Source organism: Megalops cyprinoides, chromosome 3, assembly GCF_013368585.1.
Source record: "Megalops cyprinoides isolate fMegCyp1 chromosome 3, fMegCyp1.pri, whole genome shotgun sequence".
Taxonomy (NCBI): Eukaryota; Metazoa; Chordata; class Actinopteri; order Elopiformes; family Megalopidae; genus Megalops; species Megalops cyprinoides.
The window spans coordinates 47,526,332-47,543,405 of record NC_050585.1 but is presented as its reverse complement, the minus strand read 5'-3'; the positions used below and the strand labels follow the sequence as shown (position 1 = coordinate 47,543,405).

Sequence of the window (17,074 nt, the reverse complement as noted above, 5' to 3'; positions counted from 1 at the left end):
ATTTTAATGCACAGTAATGAGAACGCTGCGTATAATATTCTCCCCGCTATGCTGGGACTGTGTAATCCCCCTGCCAGCCCACCACCCCACCCTCTGCGGAATGATTTTGTGTGCTGAAATGGCACATAAATGACATACTCCCCTGACAAAAACGATACGCCCTGTGGCACAGCTGTCTCCGTCTCCCGTCTCCATGGAGCCAGTGGCAGGGAAATGGCCGGATGATTTTTAGCACCGTTCTCTCCCAACCCCCCCCCCCCCCCCCCCCCCCCCCCCCCCCCCCCCCCGGGTCGAGCTCTGAACATGCACTCCCCATACAGCTGTGCTGAGATCATGACATGCTTTATTGTGACAGTTCCCGCTGTGCCGGTTTTACCACTGCAGTTATTCTGTACAACACAGACTCACTGCCACAGCACAACTCCAGAGTTAACTGACCAGGGCTAGTAATGTAGTTAATAAAGATAAAACACTAAATATGATCTTGTTTTGTTATTATTTAGAGTAGCACTCCACTACACGCTACTATTTCTTTATAAAGCTATTTTTTTCCAATGCACACATTTTTGCATGCTAAATTGCATTGTTGTAAATGGATGCTGGTGAGGAGTCATGCTGAAGAAGGGAGTTTTATACAGACAGAGGCAGCTCTGCAAAGCACTCACTTCAGGATCAGGCAGCTGTTAACATCTGTACACACTTAATTGGAGGCAGAAAGCCAGGCTTTGTGTAGTACACCAGTGTAGAGGAGCGCACACTCTCTGACCCTGCACGCCACACTCACCGCGTCCTTCAGTTTGGGGTTATGGGGATCAGTGCACAAGGGGACAGAAAGAAAACATTAATTTAGGTCCAAGAAACAACACAGGGTCTTGTTGAGTTGTGGAGTAGTTCTTTCAAAAGGCTCTCAGAACGGAACGGTTTAATAGTATAAAGAGTAGCTTTTTTTGGAGATCGGGCAGTGGCAGATGACTTGTAGCCAATAGCATCTGCTTGTGCTCTGGGATTTATTGTCATGGGGTGGGTCAGCCTGAGGGGTGCAGCGTCCTCATGCTCCTTTGTTTTTATTTTTGCTCCTCTCCACAGCCCTCTATTTGTCACGTGGAAGATCGGCCGGGACAAGCGGTTGAGGGGTTGTATAGGTACATTTTCTGCCATGAACCTGCACTCAGGACTCAGGGAGTACACCCTTACCAGGTAAGCCTCTCCAGCTGCTGCCCTCTCTCTCTCTCCCTCTCTCTCTCCCTCTCCCTCTCTCCTGCCAGGGGTTTCGCTCATGTCTCTGGGGCTGGCTTAAAACAGGAGAACGCCCATGAAATTGCAATAACGGAGCGATAAGAAGAGGAACGTTTTGTTGGCGCATGTGACTGCAGCCTAGCTAGAATGTCCTGTCATGGACTCCGTGGCTACGGTTGGATTTGATCTTCACTAACTGTAACAGGAACACCAAGTGCTGAACAGATCACCCCAAGCTCAGACCAGCGTAGCCACCGGCTGTAATGTCATGGGAGCCGTTTGTCTCCTATGGCGGATAAAAACCATGGCGTGTCAGAGAACAAGGCAGCCCCTATGATGTCACACAAAATGAGGTGTTGAGGCCAATGACAGCATAGGGCACATTTGGTCTCGCACTTCATATAAAAGGGCCTCAGAGTCTAACAGATACCCTGATGTGAAAGATTTCAGCATAGCGCATCACTGGGTTGTGAGGCTGTACATGGAAGGAGGCAGCGTTATCCTCAGAGTGTGGTGGCGGTGGGGGGATGGTGCATTTGTGTGACTGTCATCTGCCCTGGCTGTAGGGGACAGGGTGCTCAGCTCCAGTGGAAGTCACCAGTATACAGCCTCCTGTCACCGAGTAAAGGGTTTTTTATTCCCCCCACATTGACCTCCATGATGTCCCAAAAAAGCTGTATGAGAGAATGAAAGGGCATTGACGCTCCGGGAAATCTTATGTGCCGTTTGAATGCTTCGTCCACCCTGCCGTGCTATTGGAGGAGGCATTTCTAAAGTTTAGATTTCAGCCAGTAGCGTTTCTGCAGGCCACGCTGACCCGGCTGTCACATGATCTTCCGCTACCCATTGCTCATTGTGCCACTTGTGTCTCTTGAAATGCTTTCCATCTTAGTACGTTTTGCACTCTAAACAAAATACAGCTGTACGTGAAATAGTTTTTTTTTTTTCCACTCCTAGATTTTCTAGCTGAGGTTTTCAAACATGTTTTTCCTCTGTTTTATTTGCATTAGATTTGTCTAGCAACAATGTTGACATTCATACCATAAAAAAACTCGCCCCCATCTCTGGGTGTTTGGTAACGTCAAAAAGGAAATTGGAACAACTCCTGGCCACAGACGTCTTGTAAAATGCTTCTCTTATTGTCTGCAAGCTGGTGCCAGGGCAAGGAAGCCTCTGCTGTGTCCTAATCATCATTTTTTTTACCCTGTGGAATGTTGTTGTGCTCAACCTGTCAGCAAAAAATAAAGAAACAACCTCGCCCCCCTGACATCTGAGAAGAGGGGTAGAGACAGAGTGTAAAAGCGTGAGTCTTCATAAGACTCTGGCGGTGAGTCAGGACAGCGGGCATGGCAGAAAGGCCCTGCGAATCCTCTCTGTCGCCTCAAGTCCTCTCAGGCGACTCTGAAAACGCAGCACAACGTAAAGCACACGCCCCGCCTCGGACTGTTAGAGCCGTGAGCCGCCTCAGCTACGCCGGGAAGGCCGCGTCCCTCCTGTTTTTCTGTGTGGTCTGTTCGGTCATTTGATGATTTTTGGGTTTCCAGGCGTGCCGTGAAATGATCGCCGCACCTCCATGACCGACATGAAAGGAGAGGGGCGATGGCCATCTCAGCATGGCCGGGGCTGGGGAAAAAAAAACACTGAACATTCCATTCTTTGCCTTGAAGCGAGGAATGTCGACATGTGGTTCCCTCTCGATGTGCTTATCGGGACTATCTTTCTGTCTGTTGTTGCAGGCCTTCGCCAGAGCGGCTGATAAAATGATTTGGCTGCAGTCAGCCCTCCCCTCCCTCCCCTCTTTCCCCTAGTTTTTGGGTAGCTCGGTTGGGTCATTTAAGGAAATGGTCCGTGCTGCCTTTTTAGGGGTGAGCAACAAGTCAGGTGGGCAGGAAAAAATACTGCTAATGGGAGAGAAACCTAATGGAGAGGCAGCTCTCCAACACAGACATCCAGAAACTGGCTCCAAGTGTAAACCCTTTGCCAGCCTCCAGTTGGCTGCCCTTGTTGCTAGGATAACTCCATTGAAATGAATTGAATTTATTATTGAATACAATGTAATAGGCCTAATAACTTAAATACTTCTTAAATTGATGTTTAAATTAAATTAACATTAAGTTTATTTTATTTGGGTGTTGGTTTCATTACTTTATAATCCATGACAAAGAATTCCAGAAACCATTGCAAACACACATTTTGTTTAAACACACATCATTAAGTCTTGGTTCAAATGCAGGCAAATGCAGTTCAGATACAGGCAAAATTATTGTTAAAAAGTCATTTTTTCAGGGGCTACAGAGTGGCTCAATCAGCTGGCATTCATTGCCCTGATACGACCCCCCACCGTACCACGGCTGCTTGAACATATTGGACCAAAATTAAACGTGAAAAAACACGCAGGGCTGCCTTCATGCCCTTGTTTTTGGCCAAGGCAAAAGGCATTGTGAGGATACTGTCAAAGCTGAACATTGGCTCAGCTGGCAAAGGGCTTGCCCGTGTTCAAGGTTTCCTCATCTCGCCGCTGATAGGAACTCTGCTGCATGTCAGTCAGAAAAAAGATGCAGGAATGTAAGTGTATCAGAGGTTTGTATTCACTACCTTCAGCGAGAGTACAGACAGGCTTAATATGCAGATTTAGACTTCAAACACAGGAGTGTAAAATGGGGGAAAAGCATAAAAATAATTTATTGCAATCTAAAAACTAAAATTGTAATATGACATTTTGGTGCGATATACTGCAGATGTAGAATTTAGTGTGAATAGTCGGTGAGGATCAGAAACCAGTTCCGTTGTAAACTTTGACATTGTTACGCATCACTTATGAAGACCCACCGTATTTAATTAATCCATTAGTTTGTTAAATAGTATAATACTGAAGTTAAACGAAAGAGGGATTATAAACGTGTGTGGTGTGTTTGCTTTGGCAGCCCAAATTTCTGCTCTTATTTCTAGCCTTTTCATGAGAAAACCAGACAGATTTCAACCGTGAGAAAGTTCCACAAATGCAAATTTCCCCCACTACTGTTCATCATTTTTTATTGCGCTGAGTTCAAAAAGTAAAACCAAGAGGGAGGTAGGTCTGAAAAGACTCAACCCTTCCTTATGTCAGTAATCACTCATTTCATTCTCTAAAGTGTTTGAAAAGTAGCTGCCCTCTCTTGTTTGAAGTAAAAATCAATCAGAGAAAAAAAAATCTATTTTCTTTACAAGTGTTCCTTCAGAATCCTATTCTCTTATGATTGGCTGTCACAATATGCCCAGACTGTTTGAATAGCAAGATCGGTTGTCATCACATCATTACGCTTGCATGCTTGCGTGAAGCGCAGTCTTGGCCCATCAGCTGGAGGTATTCTGGTCCTCTGACATTCCTCTGGAAACTCAGATTTTCCACAAAGTCATGGCATTCCTGCCCCCCCTCCCCCCCAATACATATTTTTAATATATTCTGCAGTCTCACTAGAGTGCAGCTGGACCACTTGCATGGGGCTATTTAAAGCTTTGAAGGGGGACAGTCTTATGCTATAAAAATTGCTGGGCACTGTTTTTAAGGCAGTTTGAGTTTTAAAGCTATTTTATGGTCGTAAAGAGAAAGATGATTGTTGTGGGAGGCATTTCTCTGCCACCAGAGCCCGAAGGCTCGTCTGTTGGATAAGTGCCTGTGTTTTCACAGGGCAAATACTTCTGCGCTTTGATGTAGATAAGGAACAGGAGCCAGTGAGTTCAATGCTGCCATTGTACTGACACTGGAATATGGGGCTGATGGCCTAATAAATTGGCAAGGGTGCTTGTTTTAACCCCATCTGTATTATTTAAAGTTTTTTTTGTCTCAATGTTGGCAGTGCAGCCAGAGGAGCTTTAGTCTGAAAGGTGTGGTTATGAATGATGGTTTGAAATAGGTCACGGTTTGATAGCTTGTCGAACACTGGAGTGAAGTGTGTGAAATTGTGTGGATTCTCCCACTGAAACAGAGCTCAGTTATGAGATGTAAATGCAGACATCTCTTTTAGCTCTGTGGTCTTTGTGACATGCTTAAGGTTCTTGTTCATGGTTTGTGATCTAAAGTGATTTTTTTGTGGAGGCCGAATTGATACTTTTCTGTCTCACAGTGTAAAAACATCCCACTGTTCACATTGAAGGTAGAAATGTTAACATACTCTGTTACTTGTTAATGGAGGTCTAATTGGTAATGCTGAACAAATGGCAAATGTGTCTGGACACAAAACGATGTAGACAAGATATGTGAGGTATTCAAATGATAATGTGGTACGATTCCAACCCTACACAGCGCTAGCGTAGCTACTAGCTTAACATCACACTCACCCTTTTCACTGAACAGATGTTAGTCTTGGAATGTTTGACATCACAGAAGGTGAAAGCGTTAGGACTTACGAATATTCATGAAAAGGGGTGTGGCCAAAGACAAAGCGCATCTCTAACTGGCTCACCACAGATCAAGTAGTACAAGCGCGTAGGTGACGGGACATATATTCCAGTCTCTGCAAGTGCCATATGGAAGTATGTAGCTGTACAGTCCCTGCCCGTTTGCTGTGAGACTGTGTTTAGATCAATAACATGAACTGACCTTTTGCGATATGATTTGCAGGACCGATCAGCAGGGTCAGGGTCAGCGGGGTTAGGGTAATGGCAGTGTTTGCACCGGGAGCTGATCTGTCCTTGGCTGACGATCCAAACAGGCTGAATGTCTAAGTCTGCTCAAAGAAAGTAATGGTTACATTCGAGGCAACAGCATTGTTCATTTGTCATTTCTGTTGTGAGCTGCGGCGTGTCTGATGTCAACAGGAACATTTCACTGTCAAGGGAAAAAAAAAAGCGCTTCCGAGACTTAAAGCAAAAAAAATTCTGTTCTCATTTCAGTTCTTCCGTTGAGCCAGAAATGTTGCAGCAGTTTCAGTCTCCCGTTGTCAATAAACTCTTTTCACATTCGCAAAGACAAGAACGGTTGCATTGTATTTGAAATAATGGTTATTTTAATTATTTTAAATATATTTGAAGTGGCGAACTTGACTTTTTTATTCTTAACGAGTAATTGAATTCTCATTAGCATCTGAGACGAGTTAATTGAACGCTTAGTAGCTAAGCGCTATTTACATCCCCCTGATTGTGGCGCTACACCAAAAATAACTTTGATTCCTGCTGAAAGCGTGGATGGGGGGGGGGGTAAACCGAACTAATCCAGCAACTGCGGTGCTGTTTAGGCAAGAGGCGGCCCTCCAGGAGGGCTCTGAAGTGTTTACCTCACGGGGGGGTTGGGGGGGCGTGCAGCGGGGGCTTTTCTCCCCGCCTGCTCCATTCTTCCCTATCCAATCGGTGTCAGCCGCTCCACATTAGTTTCAGTGTTTTGTGGTCCTGGTGCGGTGTGTTTAAGTGCACAGAGTGATGGGGATCCAGTCAAGCTTTAATCAGCTTAATTGCTTCTAAAGGGAGAAGACGGGGGGTGGGGGGGAGAGACAAGCAAAGCGAGAGGAGCAGAAAATCCAATTAAAGTCTGCATTATCACCCCTCCAGTGGCTGGGGAACCTGCGTGCGTGCGTCTGTCTGAATTCTTTGTTAATATCGCTCCGCCGGGGAGATTTGAGAGGCGCAATTGTCGGAGCAGTGGAAATGAGGCGAGGAAGAACCGGCTGCAGCTCTCTTAGACATGTAAACCTGTGTTGGAATTACTCCTACCAGTATATAGTTGGCTAGTTAATCTAGTAGCTCGCTCTCCAGTACTGCTGTTAGTTGCTTTTAATAGAACGCTGGTTGTCGGAGTGTCTGTCTCTGCACCGGTCGCTCTGTGAGCCGCAGGAATTAAGAGATTTGCGCGGCCTCGGGTGATCCCCTGAGTAAACGAAGGAGGCATTTGAGGACGTGCCTCACCTCAGGTGAATCGAGGGACGCGGTCACAATCTGTCACCTCCACGCCACGCCCCCGCATGCCCCAGAGTAGCCAATCACAGGCCTGGATCATTTGTTTGGCGTGGTCTGTGGCGTGACAGCAGTGTTCAAATCTGAGATTCATCTTCAGGATCTTCCAAATCCCTTATCCAGTGGTCTCACTCACCTCTCCACCTGATAGTGATGAACTCAGGAGCTGCACAGGGTTCAGACTAACAGTGTTGACCAAAGACATCACAACACATACACTGCACATCAGTAATCAGTTAAAATGTAACATTCAAAAACACACTGATCAAGTGCATTTGGAGAAATTCTAGAACAATTAAAGGCTAAACAAAAGGACATGTTTAACTAACTTCTCCTGAGTAATCTGTATGTTAGAATAAGGATTCTGAGGCTGGTGTGATGACGTGATTAATAAGACAGGGCAGCGCAGAGACCACCAGAGCAGTCGGTGCCCCGAAACCGCAGATTGCAAAAATAAGCGAGCGGGTTTGGGCCTGTGTGTCAGCAGCTCTTTTGAATTTGGTCTGCCGCTGATGACATATTGAAATTGTTTCTCTTAATAAAAAATTAAAAATGCCATTGTGTCTGCTAGGTAAGAACACAGGTGTTGTGTGCACTGGGTGGATTCAGCTTATTGTGTATAATGTCGACCGTTGTTAAAGTCAGAAGTGTTCTTTGATGTGGTCTCATGAATATTTATGAGACGGGAGTGGTAAACGCTGGCCCCTCCCCCAGCCTCGGGCGCTGCAGGCCTCTGCTTCGGCGCAGTGGTCGTGGCGTGTGACGCTCCTACGCTCCTACACCAGGCCCCGCTAACTCTCAGTGCAGCGTGCCGAGCAGCAAGGCCACCAGCCCGTCTGCATCACCCTGGAATCATGTTTTTACTTTCACGCATAATCGCACTTCTGTGCAATTATTTCAACATTTGGCATTAGAATTTTTGGCATTTTAGCAGAGTGACTTGCATCGGTTACAGTTTATTTATTTATTTTACAGTGTTATCCATTTATACAGCTGGATATTTACTGAAGCAATTGTGGGTTAAATATCTTGCTCTCACAGCAGCAGTGCCCTAGCGGGAATCGAACCGGCAACCTTTCTGTTACAAATCCTGCTCTTTAACCACTATGCTACACTGCCGCCCTGTCCCCTGAAAATGCTGCCCAATTCCCCCAGCAGCGTTCCTGGTTCCTGTGCTCCTCTGGTGACCTCATTAGCGTTCCCCTCCAGTGCTATGCAAGCGCAGCAGCTCCGCCTCCAACCTTTCAACAGTGAGCCAATCGGAAGAGATCAAGTTGTCTAAAGTTTTTGGCCACGATCAGAGGTTTCATCTCTCATGTCAGAGCTTTTGTCTTTTCTCCTCATTGTCTTTCACTCTCATGACCCGAGTTCTGGGTATTTGTCAGACCTGTCAGGTCTGTCGGTTCCATAACTAGATGTGACTGGCAGAATGAGTATCTAATATTGCGCGGGGCATGATAAATCACTTAGCTCTGTCATTGAGAAGTAATACACTTCAGCGCTTTGCTTCTGTCTGCGCGTGGAATTCAGATGTGTGCTTTCAACTTTGAATAAGTGAGCACCATGCAGAGACAGACTTAATGTGTGAACTGTTACTAAATGTAATGTTTCACCGCATGCATTATTGAGCAAATGACACATAATTGCTGCTGAAAGATACAATTACGAGTGGCACGCCAGAAGCCAGGAAATTCAGAAAAGTGGATTTTATGTGTTATTGAGTACAGTTAAGATCGAACTTGGTACAGTCACATTTTTAATAAAGAGATCTATGCAGTTTGGTTTTTCCGCTCTCTCACCACGTGACCTTTCTCAAGCGAAGAGCGTGTTAATCAGTTTTCCTCGGCACATACAGGTTTAGCAAAGGCTTTTATGCCATGGCATTCACTGCATTGATAAGTACATTTCCATAACCAGTCAATCAGTTAACACGGTGTATTTGTGATGGTCGCTTCTTACGGTTCGCCACAGTTCACAGTCCTGTTGTCTGCTTGGAGGTGTTGGAATTTGGGTCACTCAGGTTGCTATGGTTAGGGTCGAAGTATAGCCAGGAGCAACTGTGTTTGTCATGGGTCATGTGACCAAAGCCTGTCCAAACACAGTCTGGCTGGACTTGTTATGAAACCAGTTGAGTCAGACACCAGCAAAGAAGAGTCACGGGTGCTGCTGTCAGTCCCCTGGCTAATTCAAGCATGTCAGTCCTTTTCATTATCCCTTGTTGAATGTGTCCAGTCTTCACATATTGATTGGACTCAAGTTTCCTTGGATTCACCATATAACTTTTCTATTTATATATATATGTGTCAGTTTTGTAAATACTATAGCTATATTGGTGTCGTACATATCTGCTTTGCCCTGACACTCCTTCCTTATACACAGCACTGAATTGGTAACCTCCTCTGAATGACTTCTCCTGTATGTTAGTGGTGTTGCATGGGGTGACAGTGTAGCATAGTGGTTAAGGAGCAGGGCTGGTAACCGAAAGGTTGCTGGTTTGATTCTCTGCTGGGACACTGCTGCTGTACCCTTGGGCTCGGTATCCACAATTGCCTTGGGTAAATATCCAGCTGTATAAATGGATAACATGTAAAATGGTAACCTATGTAAGTCACTCTTGATAGGAGGATCTGCTAAATGACAAATGTAATCTCAAGAAGTCGAGTGCCACCTCCACACAGACCCATGGGTACCTTCACACCTGACTGAGTGGCTTATGGGGCCAGACCCTCTTCAGTCATTATCAGATTGTCAGCCAGGGTCCAGGCAGCAACACTTGCACACGAATGCAGAACAGGCAGCAGTCTGTGCCAAGATACAGTCAGCAGACACACACATGCACGCCCACACATACGCACACATGCACTGTCAGAGTGAGGGATTCCTATGTGGCTGTGCAATAACTCCGGAGGGGATAACTGAAGTCATATGCTTTGTCACTTGATTCCTCAGCCATCACGGTAACCTTTGACACTCATGCTAACTGAGTTGCGCCTCGCTGACAGTCCCTACGGAATGTTGAAGTCATCCGTGCTGCATGCACTGGAAATAATGAGCTTTCGCGGTGGTGTGCACCCCCCTTCCCCCCTCTCCGTTTTGTAGTTCCGGCGTGGGGTGTCGCCCGTGTCAGGACGTGTGTAGCTTTCTGTTGACCTGGTTCACAATGCCTGCCATGTCACACATTTCCTGTGTGACTGTTTTTTTTTTCTTTTTGAGAGAAAGAGAGGCTGTCTCCCTCCCTATTTCTCCATTCTCAAAGCGTTGTTTGTGCTAATCTGCAGGAATGTCACACCTCAGCAAGCGGCGAGTGATGTTCGCCGTAATGATCAGAATGGTTTGAGGCGTCCATTTTCTGCGGACACGCCGGCTTTTCCATGGCTCGTCGTACCTTCTACCGCTCAGTTGTGAGCGTCAGTAGATGTCACACTTGTTTGTGTTCCTGTCAGGGCTTTGTGGGAGAGCAGATTGCTCCAGGCATGTGGCAGGTTTTTCAGAACCAACTGTAAAAATAAAGACCTCAGGAAAAAAAAAAAGCTGTCAGTGCCTTCGCTGAGATGCAGAAAGAAAAACCCCCAACCCTCGGTCTGCCGAGTGGCCTGGTTGAGCTCTCCTGAGGCAGCTCGTCAGAAGTGGAGGTCTCGTGACGATTCCTCACGTGCCATAAGTCTAGCATATGGATTTGTCATGTGTTCCAGTGCTTCCGCACTGCTGTTAGCCGGTACCCTGCCCCCACCTCATCTCTGAAAGGGCGAAGCGCTGAAGCGTGCCTGACCTCTGTGTGGTCCGAGGGAGCCCAAGGAGATGACTTCACATCTGGGTCTCACGGGACCGGGCGCGGCCGTCCGCTCGGCCCGTCAAAGCGGGGCGTCTTTTCCACCTCTGATCTCATTGCGTAGGCGGGGCACGGGCAGGAAAAGCAGTAGAGACCGTACCTTTTCGCCGGCTTGCTGGTTTTGCCTGGCTCTCGACCGGCCCGCGGCTCCTGGGATTGAGTTTTACGAAGCCTGGGGAAAGGATTGCTTAGAATGACACGTTTGGCAGCGCTGCAGTTACGGCGGAGTCGTCGGAGTGCTCGCTCCGACTTGCCAGCCGCGTCGGTGTCATGTTTCTTACTCAATCTGAAAGGCAGGTTGATTATTGCAGGCCAAAGTTGGATGTACAGATGGAGAAGGCCGCGGTCATGTTAATTGTCATTTCCTGGCCTGTCATCGCACGCCATTTATTTGAGACTTGGGAGCAGCGATCTTTAATGAGATCTAATCCCCACAGTGCAGGGTGAATCATTAACACACATAATTAACAACACACAGGCTCTGAATGTGGATGGGTTTTTTTTTCCCCTGTTCTGTTTTTCCACTGTTTTCTGACACATTGACACCTAAACGGAAGGGACTAGTGTGTGTGTCACCGTGTCACCTAATGGGTGGTTGTCCTTCACTTTTCTGCTGTCATTGGCCTGTTGAAGATTTCTCTAGAAGCCACTGCAGTAGTAAATGTTACGGTACATTACAGTATTGTCATTTTAGCAGACACTCTTATGCAGAGCGACCTACATGGGTCATGTTTAATACATTTTATCCATTTATATACAGCTGGATATTTTCTGAGGCAATTCTGGGGTAAGTACCTTGCCCAAGGGTACAGCAGCAGTGCCCCAGCGGGGAATGGAACCAGCAACCTTTCATTTAACAGCCCTGCTCCTTACCACTACTCTACACTGCCATCCCTGTGTTGTTCAAAAGTCTCTCCTTATCTGGATTTGTGCACCTTGTGACTTTATGAAAATATTGCAGGTGTTATGAGTGAACTGTAATGAAGAGAGGATGAGGTACAGATTTGAAGTACAGTGCGGTACACATCGTTGCGGTAATCTTTTAAGCGCCGTACCTGTGTGCGGAAGTGAGGCTCTGCCCCTAACTCTGCACCTGCTGCCAGGAAACGGGCTACCTCGTCAAGGTTACCTTTATCATGCCGATGGCGTAGCCGCGGATGCTGAAGTCAGTTACAGTGAGGAATAAATCACAGTCTGTCACAAAGCGCTGGCCTTTTAATGCTCTCACCACTTTGTTACTTTGTGTTTCCCCCCTCCCCCCTCCCTGCTCTGGAAAGAGGTTTAAACGTACTCTGATCATCGAGGCATCATTTGTCACTTCTAATTCCGCAGCGGAAACCGAAGGCGTTTGAACGCATGGATTTTCCATCTGCTAAAGTGGCATGCAACCTATTCTAAAAGGCTCACTGGCTCTCCCAGTGCTGTGCTGCTATAATTCAGTTTGTGTTATGCACTGAGTGAGGTGATGGTACAGTGGGAATTTCTGGTGCAGAGGCATATTTTGGCTGGTTAAGACACTGTAGACAAGTTATTAAAAGGTTATATTTCGGTACTTTAGTGTGTGTTCGTATGTGGTGGCCTGGGATGGGTTGGGCAGGTTAGGTGTTTGTGTGCATTCATATTGAGGTGAAGTAAGTGTGTGTGTGTGTACGTGTGTGTGTGTATGTGTGTGTGTATGTGTATGTGTATGTGTATGTGTATTTGTGTGTGTGTGTGTGTGTGTGTGCTGCTGAGCTCATTTAGAGATGGTCTCTCATCATAAGATAACATGGTGTGTGTGCTGAGGAAAGATCAGCACAATTGAAGTGACCTGCAGACTCCAGAGAACCGTAGTGAGGACATAAATATCACATGCTCAATCTCGCATGTTGGAGTCTCCTGGGCGTTTTAGGCAAGAGAGAAATAAAATGACTAATACGAACTGAGCTGTGCCTCAGTTTGAGCCCACATGTTTGTGGTTTCGACGTGTCCCGTCGTAATTACTCATTTGTATGCCTGTGCCTTATCCAAGGAGGTTTAACACAGTGTGCGATATTAAGATTTTATTCATTTACACAACTGTTTATTTACTGAAGCAATTCACATTAAGTACACTGGTCAAGGGTAAAACAGCAGTGCTCCGCTGAGACAAAGGATATGGAAGCATTACTGTTCTGCAGAGAAGTCTTTAGGATGCACACGTTCAGAGCACTGCAGCCCTGTGACCTTAAAAAAGAATTCAATTTCAAACCTTTTGAACTAATAATACCATATTTGATTGGGATTTTCAAACTGTATTCCCCTGTTGTTCCTTGTCTGTATGATTCATGGTTCTAGCACTGCCGAGTTTGGTATTGTGCAAAATTGGGAAATGTAAAATGCGGTGGGTGTAAGGTCATTCATAAATTTGTGATTTTTTTAAAACTGCTCTTTTCAGTGTTTCAGAACTTATAATGGGAACCACAAGAAAGAGTGTACTCTGCAAACCGAGTAAAGTATGTTCACTTATAAATGCTATCACTTTTAAGTGTGCCCCGTGTTGGTAATAACTTAGTTGAGATCCATACATTGCATCTGTCTTTAGATTGTATTCTATAAATCAGTGTTGTGATCATTTCTGTCTCAAATGGGAAAATGTTTTTGTTTCAGAGATATGTAGTATATAGTATGGTTTTAATATAGTATGTCCCTAAGATACGCTGCATTATCAGTTGTATGTATGTTGTGACTTGTCCCAATACACTGTTTCAAACCTGTTACCACCTAGTTAGTAACCCGGTGCTTTAAGCACTCCTCACTATTATCAGTCCTGTGCTAGCATTTAGGATTAGAACCCTACCGCTAAACCAGGGCTAGTCACTTACAGCCTTCCAAGGCCACCATCCAGTTTCATCCAGTGTTAAACCTTGTAAACTCCTCTGAACAGGAAAGTGAACATACTTGAGTGAACCAAATGTATTAGATAATTCAAGTGGTTGAGGTGCATGCATGTTACAAAAGCTAACAAACACATCTCTCCAGGATCCGCTGCTAAGCTTACAGATGGAATGTGTGTTGCGGTGGAGATGTCTGCCAGCGTGCGTGTCTGTGTGCGTGCATGCATGTGTGCGTGTCAAGGCAGCGGGGTCCTGCCTCCGGACTCCAAAGGACGGAGAGCAGCCACCTAAATGCTACCGTGCATTAGCCCTGCGCGCCGAAACGTACACTTTCCTCTAAGACCGTGCTCACTGGAGCGCGGCGCCACGGGAGCTGGCAGCCGCTCCTTTTATAAAGCACCTCTCCTGCAACATTTTAGAAACGGATGTCCCTAAATCGCCCCCCCATCTACGCAACCGCTCAGAGGTGGGGATTATGGTGGATATGCCTGGGGGCTTGGGGGGGGGGGGGGGGGCTGCACGTGAAAATGCATAGGTGTAAAAATAGGCAGTCAGTGCCTGCTTTTAGCGCTGTGGTGATACGGAGAAATAGAGTACTGACAGGAGGAGTGGGGGCGGTGACCGCCAGATTCATGAAGCAGGGTGACACGAGGAGAGGCCCCGAAACCAGGACAGTCTGGAGAAAACCTGCTGCAGAACCAGGGCTTCTGTGCTGTGGATGCAGGCCTTGTCAAATGATGTACTTTTACTTTTTTAACTTATTGTATCCTGATTTCGTTTCGTGACAGAAGCAAGATCAAAGCGAAGTACGGAACTGTGTGGTTCAGTCAGATTGTGAGGGAGCCCTGTGGCGTTGCTCGACAGCACTGGAAGGCTGATGCAGTATGGGGAATGTTGCTCTGAAGCTGCAGCCTGATTCGAGTAGTTGCTCTCTCTTCAGTTAGAATGGGAGCCTGACGCGCAGGGAGATGCCTTTGTGAGTAGCTTTCTGAAACGTCTACAGAATTCTTGCCTCGGTGAAAAGTGACATCCCGGATTAAGGCACCCCTGTTTTCCCTCTGTCTGTCAATAACAGTTTCATTTTAAGTGTCACAGTTTCGCCAGCATGTCTACTGAGAGCGATGTGGCCATTGTCCCCCATGCACAGACACCCCGCTGAGACTGTTCATAAAAGATCTGTGGGCTGGTGACAGTGGAATGACCAATTGCAGGAGCGCTTTCACTGAAAGCTGTGAGGTGGCCGTAGTGTTGCTTGCAGCCTCCAGAGGAAAAACTAAAGTAATACACTGTGCCAGCCAAGGGCCTATGTGGTTTCTGGCCACTCTCAGGCCTAACACTAGCATCTGTGCATCACACTGGAGGCGGAGCTCGTCCTTGTGGAGCAGTACAGAGCGGCCGGTCTGCTTTGTGTCTGGGGCTCTTCAGGCAGTGAAGCTGGCCATGTGACTGCTTCACTCACTCCAGTTAATACATGAAAGTGTCCATGTTTCTGACTCCATGGTTTGCTGTCTGGTGGCCCCGCGGTTGTCCTGCGGTACCTGGTGCGGGTTGTTTGCGGGTCTAAAAGTTGGCTGTTTTGTCTCCCTGTGTCCACAGTGCCCTTAAAGACAGCCGCTTCCCCCCCATGACGAGGGACGAGCTGCCGCGCCTCTTCTGCTCAGTATCTCTGCTCACCAACTTCGAGGACGTTGGTGATTACCTAGACTGGGAGGTAAGAGGCCGCTGGAGGAACCACTAGCAAAGCCACAAACTTCCATTCCAAAAAAACTGCCAACTGCAAAGCCAGTTCAGGAAGCTTGTCGGCTGCCTTTAACTGTGACTTGTTTCCTCATCCATTTGAGTCTGTTTTTTTTTTTTTTTCTTTTTCCCCCTTCTGAACACAGCTGAAAACAGCCCCTGAGCTGTGTGTCCCAAGAGCCCTTCTCACTGTGGAAGTACCTTTAAGGACATACGTGGACATGGCATTGCTCTTTGATGTTAAGGGTGGATGTGGCCAAAAGGAACATGTTTTTCCCTTTCAGTTGTGTGAAGAAGTGTGAGACAATGATGCTAGCCCTACCCCCTTTCCCTTCCCCTCCACCCGGCTTCACTGTCTCCAAACGGTATAACTGAACTACATCCACCACGGGACTGGGACTCCACATCGAATCTGTGGTTCTGTTCGGGTTTGCCGCGGCGCATTCTGTCAGCCCGACTGGTTAATCCAATCGCGTGTCGCCGCTCTGAGGGCGTGCCCGCCCCGAACACTGCCTAAAACGCAGCTGACAGTCATCCCCTGATCAGCTCGTCCTTAAGCCCTCGGGCCTGACAGAGGGGGGGAAGGGCTCCAGTCACTTCAGGTTTTGTGATACTGTGATCCTCTGTCCCTCCGGGGATTTTCCCAATAGGAATCCGCCCCGCGTCCCTCCACACAGATGCCAGCGCCGTGGCGATACCAAGGGAGGGCTCAGCTCGAGTAGCGTCAAGCTTTACAGCAGATTGCTCCCATTTGTTCTGGCTTGCGCTGTGTAGAAAAAGACTGTGAGAAACATAGGAGTGCCTCACATCACGTTAGCTTAACAGACTCTTTTCTAGAGCGTGTAACATAGCTTACAGTTAAGCTTTATCCATCTGTATAGCTGGACATGTACAGAAGGATAAATACCTTGCCCAAGGGTACAACAGCAGTGGCCCAATGACCCTTCAGGGTATGAGCCCTGCCCCTTAGTACTACACCACGCTTTCTGTCTGACTACATACTACATTTGGTGAGGAAGAAAATTAAGCCAAAAACATGTTTTACAAAGTAGGGCTGATGCAGCCTGCTGACCAGTCTGTATACTCTATATTATTAGGGTTAGTAAAGAAGGCAGAGTGAAAAACACAGCGTGGTCTGAAATTACTCTTAAGACATGTCACCAGTCCAAGGAAATGTCACATGCTTGTTTTAGGGGAAAAAGGATTACAGCTACTATACCTGTTAGTGTCTGCTAAACGTTAATGCAATGATACGTCAGTTACGATACACGGTTGTTGTAAACTGCACTCCTGCAACCTGAAGCGTACATCTTGCTAACTGAAACCACATAAGCACAACTGACTCCACCTTTTTAAATGTCCTGTCATGAAATGCCAGCTTGGAGCACACTGGGTAATTTTTTGGCATCGTTTCATTAGTTCAGAAACCTCTCACCCCACGTTTAGGAACACTTGTACGATCTTTACATCTGGAATGTGTTACGCCACCCTC

General features: G+C 46.8%; 1 protein-coding gene across 2 annotated transcripts in view; it reads left to right on the top strand.

Moving 5' to 3' along the window:
* Nucleotides 1-17,074, top strand: part of ammecr1 (AMMECR nuclear protein 1) — a 51,612-nt gene that overhangs the window by 19,269 nt on the left and 15,269 nt on the right. For both annotated transcript variants that reach the window (XM_036523567.1, XM_036523568.1), the window contains exons 2-3: nt 1,087-1,197; nt 15,442-15,556. In XM_036523567.1, coding sequence (XP_036379460.1) covers nt 1,087-1,197; nt 15,442-15,556 — 226 coding nt within the window. The remainder of the gene's footprint in view (nt 1-1,086; nt 1,198-15,441; nt 15,557-17,074) is intronic.